Raw genomic sequence first — 13,405 nt, 5'->3', positions numbered from 1 at the left:
TCTGATAAATACCTTAATTGTGCTGCTCTATAATCATTTTTAAAGTTTGCTAACTGTAAACCACCTTGGTTGTATCTCTCTTTTAATTTATCTAATGCTATCCTTGGTTTCCCACCTTTCCATAAAAATTTCCTTATTATTCTCTTTAGTTCATTAAAGAATTTCTCCATTAAGGGCATTGGTAACGATTAAAATAAGTATTGTGTTTGCCATTTAAAAGGTGATTTTTTTAAAAATTCTGTATAATCCGCATTCCTCATTGGCATCACTTCACTTTTATTTGCGTTGATCTTGTACCCTGATATTTCTCCATACTCCTTCAATTTCTTATGTAGTTCTTTTATTAATATTTCTGGTTCTGTTAAGTATACTATGATGTCATCTGCAAATAAACTGATTTTATACTCCTCCTTTATTTTTATCCCTTTTGTTTTCTGTTCTTATCAGTTCTGCCAATGGTTCTATTGCTAAGGCGAACAGTGCCTAGTTGATCTACTTAATTTAAATTGGTTCGATACATATCCATTTACTGTTACCTTCACCAATGGTCCATTATATAATTATTAAATCCAATTAATATATTTTTCTGTTAGATTGAACCTGAATTAAGTAGAGATATTGGTCTATATGATGCTGGTGTTAGTGGATCCTTCCCAGTCTTTGGTATTACTGGAATTATTCCTGTCTTACATGAATCTGGCAAGTTTTGTGTTTCTCCCATCTCGTTCATTACTTCCAGGAGAGGAGGAATTAATAACTCTTTAAATGTTTTATAGAGTTCAATTGGGAATCCATCCTCTCCAGGCATTTTATTGTTCGGCAGCTTTTTTAATATATCCTGTACTTTCTCTATTTCAAATGGTTTTATCAATTTGTTTTGTTCCTCTTGCAATTTCGGCAGTTCAATTTTAGCTAAAAACTCTTCTATTTTATCATATTTTCCCTCATTCTCAGTTTGGTATAATTGTTCATAAAATTCCTTAAAGTTCTCATTAATCTCCATTGGATTATATGTAATTTGTTTGTCCTTTTTCCTTGATGCCAATACAGTTCTTTTAGCTTGTTCTGTTTTAAGTTGCCAGGCTAATATTTTGTGTGTTTTTTCTCCTAGTTCATAATACTTTTGCTTTATTTTCATTATGTTCTTCTCCTGTTTGTAATGTTTCGTATTTTATTTTTTGTCTGCCAATTCTCTTCTTTTTGTTATATCATCTCTTGTTGCTAGTTCCTTTTCTGTATTTACTATCTCCCTTTCCAACTGTTCCATTTCCTGATTGAAGTCCTTTTTCATCTTAGTTACATAATTTATTTTCTGCCCTCTAATGAAAGCTTTCATTGCATCCCATAATATAAATTTGTCTTTCACTGATTCTGTATTTATTTCAAAGTACATTTTAATTTTGCATTCAATAAACTCTCTAAATTCCTGCCTTTTAAGTAGCATGGAGTTTAACCTTCATCTATATGTTCTTAGTGGGATGTCCTCCAGTTCTATTGCTAATAACAGGGGTGAATGATCAGATAGCAATCTAGCTTTATATTCAGTTTTCCTAACTCTCCCTTGAATATGAGCCGACAACAAAAACATATCAATTCTTAAGTATGCTTTATGCCTACTCGAATAATATGAGTATTCCTTCGCCCTTGGGTGCTGCCTCCTCCATATATATATGTTTCATTTCCTGCATTGATTTAACCATAAATTTTGCCACTTTATTCTTTTTGCTAGTCTTTTGTCCAGTTTTATCCAACATTGGATCCAAATTAAGGTTAAAATCCCCTCCTATCAATATATCCCCTTGCTACAATCTTCAAAAAAATATCTTTCATAAACTTTGATCCTCTTCATTTGGTGCATATATGTTGAGCAAATTCCAAAATTCTGAATATATCTGACACTTTATCATTACATACCTCCCTGCTGGATATATTATTTCCTCCTCTGTTTTGATTGGAACATTTTTATTAATTAAAATAGCTACACCTCTAGCTTTTGAATTATATGATGCTGCCGCTATGTGCCCTACCAAGTTTCTCTTTAATTTATTATGTTCCACTTCATTTAGATGCATTTCCTGCACAAACGGTATGTCTATTTTTTCTATTTTCAGTACATTTAATAGCCTCTTCTGTTTAATTTGGTTATGTATTCCATTAATATTTATAGTCATATAATTCAACATGGCCATCTCATATCCTGTTTACCTCATTTCCGCTTCCTCACCACCACCACCATCCCCCTTTTCCCCATTTTCATCTCTCAGTTTTCCCTTTTTAAACTCAATGTATGACAACACATTTAAAACATAAAATACTTCAACAACTCCCACATCCAATATTCCCTTAGCCCCAAATGTCCCCCTGTCTCTGAGTTGCCCCTTATCCCTTGCCGGGCAACCACAACTCCCCTCTCCATTTGGATTGCGAACCCACTCGCAAGCGTCAACAGATTTCGCAGTGACGGTTATTCTCTCCCACCCAACCCCCCCCAGAAAAGACTTTCAATCAATCTATTTATTTATTTATTTATTTATTTTTACACATTAAAAAAGTTCACCCTCTTTTTTTCCCCCTTACTTCCTTTCTTCCCTTCTTTTTCCCTTCTTTAGTTCTTACATATACATTATTTTTTACATTCTTGTTGCATCTCTTCATCTCTCCTTCTGTCCTACAGGTGTTCTGCAAATTCTCGTGCTTCCTCCAGATCGGAAAACAGTCTGTTTTGCTCTCCAGGGATAAATATTTAAAGCACAGCTGGATGTCTTAACATAAATTTATAACCTTTTTATCATAGAATCGATTTTGCTATATTAAACTCCTTCCTCTTCTTTAAGAGTTCAAAACTTATGTCTGGGTAAAAAAATATTTTTTGACCCTTGTATTCCAATGGTTTATTGTCTTCTCTAACTTTATTCCTTGCCCCCTCCAGTATATTTTCTCTTGTTGTATATCTGAAAAAATTTACTAAAACTGATCTTGGTTTTTGATGTGTCTGTGGTTTCAGAGCTAGTGTTCTGTGTGCCCTTTCTATTTCCATTCCTTCCTGTATTTCTGTCATTCCCAGGACCTTTGGGATCCATTCTTTTATAAATTCCTTCATATCTGTGCCTTCTTCATCTTCCTTTTGGCCCACTATTTTTATATTGTTTCGCCTACTATAATTTTCCATCATATCAATTTTCTGAGCTAACAACTCTTGTGACTAACTTTTTTATCACTTTCTTCCAATTTTCTTCTTGTCATTCACTTCCATTTCTACAGCCGTTTCTCGTTCTTCCACATTTTCTAATCTTTTCCCTATTTCTGTCATGACCAGCTCTAATCTATTCACTTTTTCTTCTGTACTTTTCATTTTTCTTTTCATTTCACTAAATTCTAATGTCAACCATTCTTTTAATGCTCTCATTTATTCTTGAAATAAAACTTTATATTCTGTCCATCTGTTTTTCCTTCTATTTCTCTGTGCATATCTTAGTCTTCTTCCTCTTCTTCTATGTCTGTACTTGTGCTTGTGTCTTCTTCTTCTTCTCTTCCTTGTATCTGTGTCTCTTCTGACTTTCCTGATGAGTTGCTTGCTTCACTTTGCTGGGCTTCTTCTTGCTTGGTTTCTTGCTGTTGGTCCTCTTCTTCTGGGCTACTCATCAGTTGGGCCTCCTGCTGTTGCACTTCTTTCCTTTCACTCCCTTTCCTGTCGCTTTCCTCTTCTTACAGCTGAAAGCCCTGGTGGCGGGCATCCTTCAGCTGGTCGCGTTGTGTTTGCCCGCTCCTTGGCTGAGCCCCCCTCCTGTCGGTGTTCTCCTTCTCCATAGTAAACCCATTTTTGTTTGGCTCAGAGAGCCATTTTTGCAGTCCATTGGTTGGGGGGTCGTGACTCTGCGGGGTCATCACCAACCTCTGAGAACAGGCTCTCCTCTCCACGATGGCTCCGTTTCTTCATGCAAGTAAGGCCTTCTCCTTTCTCTTCCAGCATCTTTTCTTTTTCTTTTTTTTTTCTATTGTTTTTACTTTTTCCTTCTTGGGTGCCATTTTCTTTATTTTCTCTACAACTTTATCTTTTATTTGTTATGTTTTGTATTTCTTGAACTTTGTATTTTCTTCACTTTATTTCTTCTTTTCTGGAGAGGGCTGGTATTCCCCTAATGGCCACTATTCCATCACATGACTCCTCGATACTGCAGAATCTTCAGTGAAGCTTTGTATGAAAAGTATGGATGAAAGGAATTTTTTTGGGGGGGTGGGGTATTTAACTTCAGTGTGTCAATATAAGGTGGCCAAAAGAAGTAATTCCTGCATCCAATCTCTTGAAGAGCCTAAGGTTTCTTTAATGTGCCAATAAAATGTGTATAAAATTGAACCCATGAAATGAGAATTTAAACCTATTCCTTCATAAAAGAGTAAAGGTTGTTCCATTATTAAATCATTTAGCTTTGGAAAAGATTTAGACCCAAATATTCGAGGTTTAACATTCTAGCTCATTATTTGGATCTGAGCTGGACTGAGACACTCTCTGCATCACACATGAAGAATACAGGTAAGAGCATTAGGACAGAAATGTCATTGAAAACAATGAAAGAGAATAAATAACGATGACTATAAGATGGATTGTTCTGTGTTGTTTCGCATTCAATTTCACTAACTCTGAGGAACTCTGCATAATGAATGGAGAAAAGACAGAAATTTAAGATAAAAGCTATCCAGTGAATGATTTAAAGAAGTTAATATACTTAAAAGTTCAAGAAAAAAGCAACTGCAAGTGTTCAGCTACAGAAGGTCCATCATTCATAAAGGCATGTGCAATAACATATGCAAACTGTAAGCACACATCACAATAATTTTGCTACAAAATCGATAACTATAAAATACTGCATTACAACTGTAAAAATTCCTCATTATATTTTTCAATAGGAAATTGAAAGCAATTTTGTTTCTTGATATAATCTATGATTTGTTTTCTGCATACATAATACATAAATGGCATCAGGTTTTTAAAGAGGACATATGTCATGCCTTTTATTAAAGAGATCACTTTATATACCAATGTCATAAGCAATTAAAGATTAAAATAATGATTTTTTCCCCCCTTACAAATTAATAGGATTTAATCATAATCCATCATTGTGTTGATTTTATTCCTACAAGACTTCAGAACTATAAATGTTTAAGTTAAAATTGGTTATGACCATAATCCAGTGTGAAAATATTTGATAATACAGCATACAATTTTCAAACAAAAGAATCAAAAGTTTGAACTTACGGATTTTCCCTCTGTAGATTCTAAGTGAATTTTCTGTTCAGGAGGCATGGCTAGGAAAGGTCTTCCAAATATTGCTTTACGCAACTCCTTTTCCTGCTTTTTTCTCCTTTTTATGTTTTCTAGGTCCAGTGAACTAGATTCGTCCTTTTTCAAAGATAGGGATGAAAAAAAGGATTTTAGACTTTCCAAAGTGTTCTCACTAGAAGCTTGAACTGCTGGTGGTGTATTATCCTGTCGTGGTACCTTGATCTTTTCATCAGCAACATCTGCTTCATCTTCTGTGCTGGGTACATCAAAGATCAAGTTAGTGAGTTGATCCAAAAATCCTGAATTTTTTTTTGGCTCAAGTGGCCTTCCTTCATCTTTCCTTTTTGGCAACGATTCTGCCAGGAGTTGTGTTGTAGATTTTTGAGCCGGCTGCATTAATTTTAACATTGCCAAATCAGTATTCCTCTGTTTAATCTCTGCAATGGTCTCCCTTGCTTCACCTGTAGCACCTTTCTTCACTAAATGCAATCCACTGAATAGAGGGGGCATTTGAAAGGCCTTCTCCATCTTTGTAGCTTGTATAGAAGAATTGTTAGAACTGCCAGTTGATGTGGACAATTCAAGGTCTTTCCTCGACTTATCGAGTGAATTCTGTTCGCTTTCACTGTCATCAGTGGTGTTCATTTTATCTTTACTGGCATCCATTTGAGAGAACAAATCCTCATTTGACAATCTGGATTCAGAAATTTTTATTTTCTCTTCTGATAGAGGTATATCAATGTTTTCCTGTTGCTGACCTTTGTCCTTTAGATTTCGTACGAGAGTGTGTTTTTTAGCTTCATTACTTGACAATGCAACTTCAGTTTCAAGGATTTGCTTCTCATCTGGTTTAGCTTCATCCTCTGAGTCGCTTGTTGTCTGAACTAGAATCACTTGCACTTTATCTTCATTCAGGTCTTTGACTAATGGCTGTGCAGAACTAGGAGGTTCCAAAGAGCACTGAGGTACACAAGATACTTCATTTGGTTTTTCAGTACTTATAAACTTTGAAACATCAATTGACTGTTCTTGAACTTCATTTTTTTCTGGTTGTTCCTTTGTTTCAACAACAACATCCTTATCAAACTCCATTTCAGCATTCTTCTCCATAATGTTATTGGACGTATTGGCAGGATTAAGAGAGCGATACAAAGTTAACAATGCATTTCCTTGGTCAGTCTTTTGTTTTGTTGCTTTTGACATTGATTTGCTCTCACTGCGTTGACCCAAAAGTGACATTTTCATTGAAAATGTAGAAAATAGTGACGAGGCCACTTCAGGAGATGGAAATGACGAATTCTCTGACTGTTCAATTTCTGCACCATTACCATTATTTAAAGTTTCTGTCATATTGACTTTGCTGATTTCTCAAACACCTCTCTGAAAATGTTTGAGAATTGAATTCATAACTTGTAGCAGCTGCTGATAAATTATCTGGTTTGCAATAAATACAATTGCCAAAATCTGTTTCCAAAGTTTATTTTAATTTTTGTCCTCCACTACCTCCCACTAGTACATCTACTTCATTATATTCCAGAGTATAGGACCTTTAAAATCCCACGAACAAGCATTTAGCTGACTGCTTGAACCTATTGATTAAAAGACTTTTGCCGATGATGTACTTTGTACTTCATTAATTAAAATAAAAATACATTTTCATCCACTTTTAAAAAACCAGCAACTAATTAATATATATGTTAATTACATGCAATTTTCTCTCCACCCAAAGTTATAGTGGAGGAATAAATAGGAGTACTCCGATAGTGAGAAGGCCTGTACTTTCAAATTGAACCTTAAAACTGCCAGAATCCATCAAGAAAGATTAAATTCCAATACAAAGACAGGAATCAACTTCTGAGAACATCTCTCTGGTAGTTTCTCCAGTCTTTTGGCTTTCTTCACTGACATTCCAAAATCTGAGAGCACAGCAGGGCAAGTTAAACAGGCTTCACAAGAGACTCAAATCAGCCATGAAGTTTATACTTAAGCGAAGGTGTCGTGCTGCAGGCCTGAAAAAGCTGGATGACTCCTCATTCTGAACAGCAGTTTAAAATCTAGCGTCTTTGACAGAGTACACAAGTAAACCTCCTTCTTCAGCGACTTCCAGCTTTCAGCTGGAATGCGAATTTCCGGCTTTACTGTGAGTAATAAAAGGCCACAGAACGGGTTTCATATTTCAACTCCTTCAGCTACTTCCGCAGTCCAGACAGGTACTTATCAAACACCCCACCCAGTAAGGGCAGTGCAAATAGTGAGCAAGCTGACAGCATGCATAATTGAAGAACTAAAAGTATCTGCTATGTAATCAGTCTGAAATACTGTGGTTTAAATAGAAAAGTACAGCAAGAATCTTTTTTCTTTGACCAGAAACCACATAGTTGTTTCAGATGGAATTCTGCAAGTTGGTTCTAACTATGGAATGCCTAGTTTCATTTCAAAGTCAGTACTTTTCCATAGAAGTTACATCTAATGACTCAGTAAAGACGCCACAAGAATGCTCCCAAACAAAAATAAAGCATTAGGAATATGTGACCAAAACAAAAATCAGTTATTGAATGTAAATTTTTTCCATGCTACATTTTCTCAGATGGTATTTATTTATATTGTGGGCAGCTCCTGACTTGGATAGAGAGTCAACATTTGTTCATTTATAATTCAATAAATCATATTTTAAAACCCATGTGCAGACTACATTACTCAGCAGCATGCTTTCTGTTCTTGAACCAGTCTTTGTACAATTGCTGTACCATCTGCATTAAGAACATTATCTTCACCCTTGGTTGCATACACACACCACTCATAGGTGTGACAGTCAGCTTTATATTCAACTTTATATTAACCAACTATGGTTGAAAGATCTTCATTTATTTTTTCCCCCCCCCCCCCAAAGGTGAAGAGTCCTAAATTCAACATTAGTGTCTTTATTTCATATGTATAGAAATGCGACCAAATGAGCCAAGTCGTCATTGTGGCTATCCCTTATGGTCAAAGATGATGGTTTTTGTTCCATTGATCTATTTATGGGCTCTCAGGTGGCTTACAAGTCCAATCTTGGCTTAGAAAGTTCTTCTGCATTCAAGACAGGTAGTTACTGCCTCTCTTGTTTCTAATTCTGCACATCTGTTGGCTTCGAAAGTTACTGTCCTTCTCAGATGATGGTTTGCCAGAGTTTCCTGTCCTTGGTTTGGTTTCCCAATTATTGATGTCGATTTTACATTTCTTCATGTTGGCTTTTAAGACATATTTACATCTTTTCTGTTGTCCACTTCTTTTACGTTTGTCTTTTTGAAGTAGGAGTAGAGGATTTTTTTCGGCAGATATTCCCCTTACATCCGAACAACATGACTGCTCCATCTTAACTGGTTCTTGATGGCAAAGCCTTCAATGCTTGTTATTTTTGGTTAATTTAGCTCACTGACATTAGTTCTTCCATCTTCCCAGCAGATATTTAAGATGTTTCGAAGGCAGCGTTGATGGAACTTCTCAAGTGCCTTTAGATGTCATCAGTATGTTGCCCCATTTTCTGATGCATATAGAAGCATTGGGATCACCACTGCTTTGTACATTAGCATTTTGGTGTCCATTCAGATGTCAGGATCATGAAAGACTCTTGTTCGGAGATGTCCAAAAGCAGTTCCAATGCATTTAAGATGATGTTGGATCTCATTGTTAAGATTGACATAGGAGGAGAGGTGACTGCCAAAATACAGAAAGTGGTCCACATTTTACAAGGTTGTTTCGCCAAGATGAATTGACTGTTCTGATTTGTCATTTGGTTTTGGTTGGTAAATGATTGAATTGATGGCAAGTCCAAGTTTTGTGTATGCGCAATCAAAGACAAATGAACAAAGTAATGCAGAGTTATATATCTAAACTGAATGAAAGTTGTGTTCAGTATTTTCTAGGCTGGAAAGCTATTCTGGGTCAGGGAAGAGGAATTTGAAAAATAGTTGATGGATAAGAAATATGATACAAACCTCCTGACTTCTAGGTTTATCTAATCAACCTCAGATAAGGTTTTGGTCATTTAAATATATTAATTATTGAAAGTAGCTTAATCTCAGATACTCAAGTTTGTCCATGAGGGCAGAGCAACAATGGGACAAAAGTTGAACATATGACATAGTGACTCACAGCTGCTCTCCTGAATGATTACATGTTTCCAAACAGTCAGAGTTATTCATTTTCCCCTTAAACTGATCAGAATTGTGCAAGTCCTCTTAGTTTTTTGGACTTACTTTCAGGTTCTAGTGTTGGTGAGTTTCTGTCTACAAGCAGTAAAGTACAAAATGAGCATGCAAATAAGTCAACCTCAACATGCAGATATTCCCAGGAAAGAAGAATGCCCCTTGGTTCAAAGTTGCCATTCACAAGGAGGATTATGCTGATCCATTTGCATCTGAATGGTTGAGAGGCCTTACCTGAATGAAGGAATAATGATAAACTATCAGAAATATCAGTATTTCAAGGTTGAAGGCATTATGACAGATGGAATAGAACTTGGCACCTTAAAGAGAGAAATGGAGTACAAAACCAGGCCCTCTGCACCATTCATCAACCACTCAGTAGCCCCTTTCACACTTGCATCCCACTAAATTGGCCATTCAATGTCCTGGGATAGGAATGGGTATTTGGCTTTTCACACTTGGCCACTCCTAACTGGGACACTGAACGTTTTCACACTTGCAAGGAGCCATCCCCAGGGTTAGGACTGTTCTACCTTCTACTGGTGATGTCATGACACATTGAGTGATGGTGGACCTGCCCTAAATCCTGATCAATGTATTATGATCTTACATTTGAACAAAATTAATCATGCCTACTTATAACATAATTAAGCTTTATGTACAGCATAGTATGAGTCCTTCAGCCCCTGTTGTTGTTGTGCTGACCTATAGAAACCTTTACAAGGGACCATGGGAAAGTACGAGCAATAAATAGTAATAGCAAAACAATTTTTAAACAGGGTGGGAAAGTTGGTAGCGCTATCACGTACAATTTATAAATACCATGGGAGAAAGCGATGGCGGACCTGCCCTCCTAGACTTCCATGCGGCAGAGAAAGAGCTGTATGCCCGGCTGCATACATCGAGCATTCATAGAAGGGTTTCTCTGCTGCATGGAATTCTGGGAAGTCAGGTCCACCACTGCTTTCCCCCCTCCCCCAGTCTTTATAAATTGTGCGCTATAGCACTACCAATTTTCCCCACACTGTTTAAAAATTGTCTGCTATTGCTGTTTATTGCCACTTATTTCCTCTCTCTCTCTCTCTCTCTGCAACTTTCCCATGGCAAAGCTTGTACTTTCATTTTAATCTTTTCTTCCTGCACTCACGGAAAAACGTGTCATTTCAATCCCACACACTTTCACACTTGCCTAATTGTAATGCTAGCGTCTCCAGATGCCGGGGATTGTACCAGGGGTTGAGGACGTCAATCCCTGGTGAGAGGACATCATCTGATGTCAGCATAGAGTTGATTTTGCTTTCACACTAGACACTTTAAAGGCTGATTAACATTTGTTTCCTTGGGTCACTTGCAAGTGTGAAAGGGGCTATTTACACTAATCCCATGTTAATCCTAATTCTTATTCTCCATTTACCTTCTACAATGAAAAGTCACTGACCTAAAACAAATCAACCTCAGCATGCAACTTCAACCTGAATTTCTGGTTATTTAGCATCTTTTCAATTTTAATTTGGGATTTCCTGTTTCCACAGAACTTTGCGTATGCTGAAGTATAGTTTCAGGTGCATGGCCTTGCATCAGAAATGGAAGATATTTACCAATGTTTTGCATAGATAAAAGCTCACACTCGACTGGAGGGAGAACAAATGCTTTCATTAGTTTACAACACAGGTAGGGTTCACAAACAGGCTTCAGAAGGGTTCTGGATTTAGGCGGGAAATCAGGGTTATAGACAGGCTCCAGGCGGGACCAGTCATCAGTATAGCACACTTCTAGTGAATCCCAGTTCACTACACAATGTTAAAGAAGCCATGTAGGTGTGGATGGAATAAGATTAGAGAAAAGAAGAAAATGGAGGTCTTCTGATTGATTGGAAGTTCAATTGAATAATTAACAAGAATGATCGTGCGCGAAGAAACAAAAAACATGGTTGCAGAGGAAGTAACACAGGAATGGAAGAATGATTATAAGCAATTGTTCGAAAAAAATGGCAGCATGATGTGTAACACCATGACAGCACCAGCGGCTCGGATTTGAATCCAGCGCTGTCGGTAAGGAGTTTGTAAGTTCTTTCCATGTCTATGTGGGTTTCCTCTAGGTGGTCAACTTTCCTGCCAACTTCCAAAAACATATGGGGTCTGTAGGTTAATTAGTATATTTGAGAAGCATAGGCTCATGGGCCAGAAGGACCTGTTACTGTGCTGTATCTTTAAGTATAAAAACAAAAATGGGGGCTGAGGGTATGATCAAATTTATACTTTAAAAAATCACTCGCAACCAGCAGGCTGATAAATGCTTAAGGGGAAGAATGGGAAGTTAGGGGTTGCATGGTTGGCATAGCAGTTAGCTCAATGCCTTTACAGCAGCAGCGATCAGGACAGGGGTTTGTATCCTGTGCTGTCCGTAAGAAGTTGGTTTGTTCTCCCTGTGTCTGCATAGGTTTTTCCCGGGGACTCCGGTTTCTTCCCATCTTTTGAAACATACCGGGGGTGTAGGTTAATTGTAAATTAGGCAACGTGGACTTCTGGCCCAAAATGGCCTGTTAAAAAAAACTTAGGCATACAGCATGTTAAGTTCAATAAATATTTAAAAATTTAATGGGGTGCCTCTGTCATCAGCATGTGAAATGTGCAGGTAATTATAAAGACAACTATTAGAAGCGCTAGATCTCACTTGCGGATCGAAAAGAACCATTCCATGATAGCTAGCTTCTCACTTAGGCCCTGGTTATAATCCAATATTGGGAAAATGAACAGGAATGGATCTGGACTTCAATCCATCATGTCTGTTTTGACCATAATGCCAATCAAAACTAACTGCATCCCTGGAGAGTACTGTAGAAAAGGGAGACCTAGCACAGGTGAATTGTTCCCTGAAACTGATAGGCTGGCAAAGGTGGCATTTGAAAATGGTCTTCATTGAATATGGTATTAAGTGGACCAACAGGATACAGTTGTACAGGTCATTGATGAGACAACATGTGCAGTTCTCGTCACCCAGCTATAGGCAGGATGTCATTAAGTTGGAAGGAGAACAAAAGAGATTCAACAGGCCTGAGTTATAAGGAGGCTGGGTAGTCTCGGGTTTTATTCCCTGCACTATGAGATTCTGAGGAGTAATGATACAAGATTTATCAGTACATGAGGGGCATGGATAGTGAATGCTCACAGCCTTTTTCCCAGCACGGACAATTCTAGAGCTAGAGGGTATTGATTTCATGCGAAAAGACCAAGATTTAGAAGGGACTTGAGGGGGCAATGTTTTCACTCGTAGTCCATATCTGGTTTGAAACCCTAAATTATTCTAGTTCCATTTGCACAAATGTAAATATAGATCAAGAAACTTTCTGTTGAGCCACAACCAGCATAAAGGATTATCAATGTCAACAAAATTCTTTGCATTTATAAAAGAGCTGTCAAAACAATTATTCCTTGCACTGACATAGAGATCAGATTCGATGAATTGGGTGGATCTAGTTGGAGTCAGGACTTTATGGGTGTGTCACTAAAGGAATTTGAATTTCATTTCATTGTAATCATAACCCAGTTCAAAACAATATAAAATGTATGTAGAATAATTTTGGCACACCTATATTACGTAATCTTTTTACTTTAACTGGCCTGGATTGTGTAATTTCTGACCAATGGCAACATGGTTGATTCTCAGCTCTGCTCAAATAGCCCAACAAATTTTTCAGTTACATCAAACCACAGAAATCAAAATATAGTTAGAACAGAGGCAAGCAAACAACTTCTGGAGCAACTCAAGTAGGTCTAACAGCATCTTTAGGCAGAAAAGGTCAGTCAACATCTTGGGTCAGAAACCTTTTAAGGGACTGTAATGCATGTTGGAAGAACCAAAGATTTGTTGATCCAAACCAAGGCTTTTATTAACTAAAAGACTGGAGCATATCACATGCAGGTCGACCAGTCCAGAA

The 13,405-nt window shown here is 37.2% G+C and overlaps 1 protein-coding gene across 10 annotated transcripts in view; it reads right to left on the bottom strand.

Moving 5' to 3' along the window:
- The window catches only part of LOC138753515 (formin-like), a 395,939-nt gene that overhangs the window by 321,528 nt on the left and 61,006 nt on the right, over positions 1–13,405 (bottom strand). The window contains exons 1-2 of one of the 10 annotated variants that reach the window (XM_069916629.1): positions 5,498–7,448; positions 5,255–5,398 (exon numbers count right to left, since the gene is read on the bottom strand). The exons of 7 other annotated variants lie outside the window; for them this stretch is intronic. In XM_069916629.1, the coding sequence (XP_069772730.1) occupies positions 5,255–5,398; positions 5,498–6,631 (1,278 nt within the window). In that variant the 5' untranslated portion in view covers positions 6,632–7,448. Of the gene's footprint in view, positions 1–5,254; positions 7,449–13,405 lie in introns of those variants that run through there. 2 more of the 10 variants (XM_069916628.1, XM_069916630.1) reach the window with 2 other exon arrangements.

This window comes from Narcine bancroftii, chromosome 2, assembly GCF_036971445.1.
Source record: "Narcine bancroftii isolate sNarBan1 chromosome 2, sNarBan1.hap1, whole genome shotgun sequence".
In the NCBI taxonomy this organism is placed as follows: domain Eukaryota; kingdom Metazoa; phylum Chordata; class Chondrichthyes; order Torpediniformes; family Narcinidae; genus Narcine; species Narcine bancroftii.
This window is presented reverse-complemented; position numbering and strand designations above follow the sequence as displayed.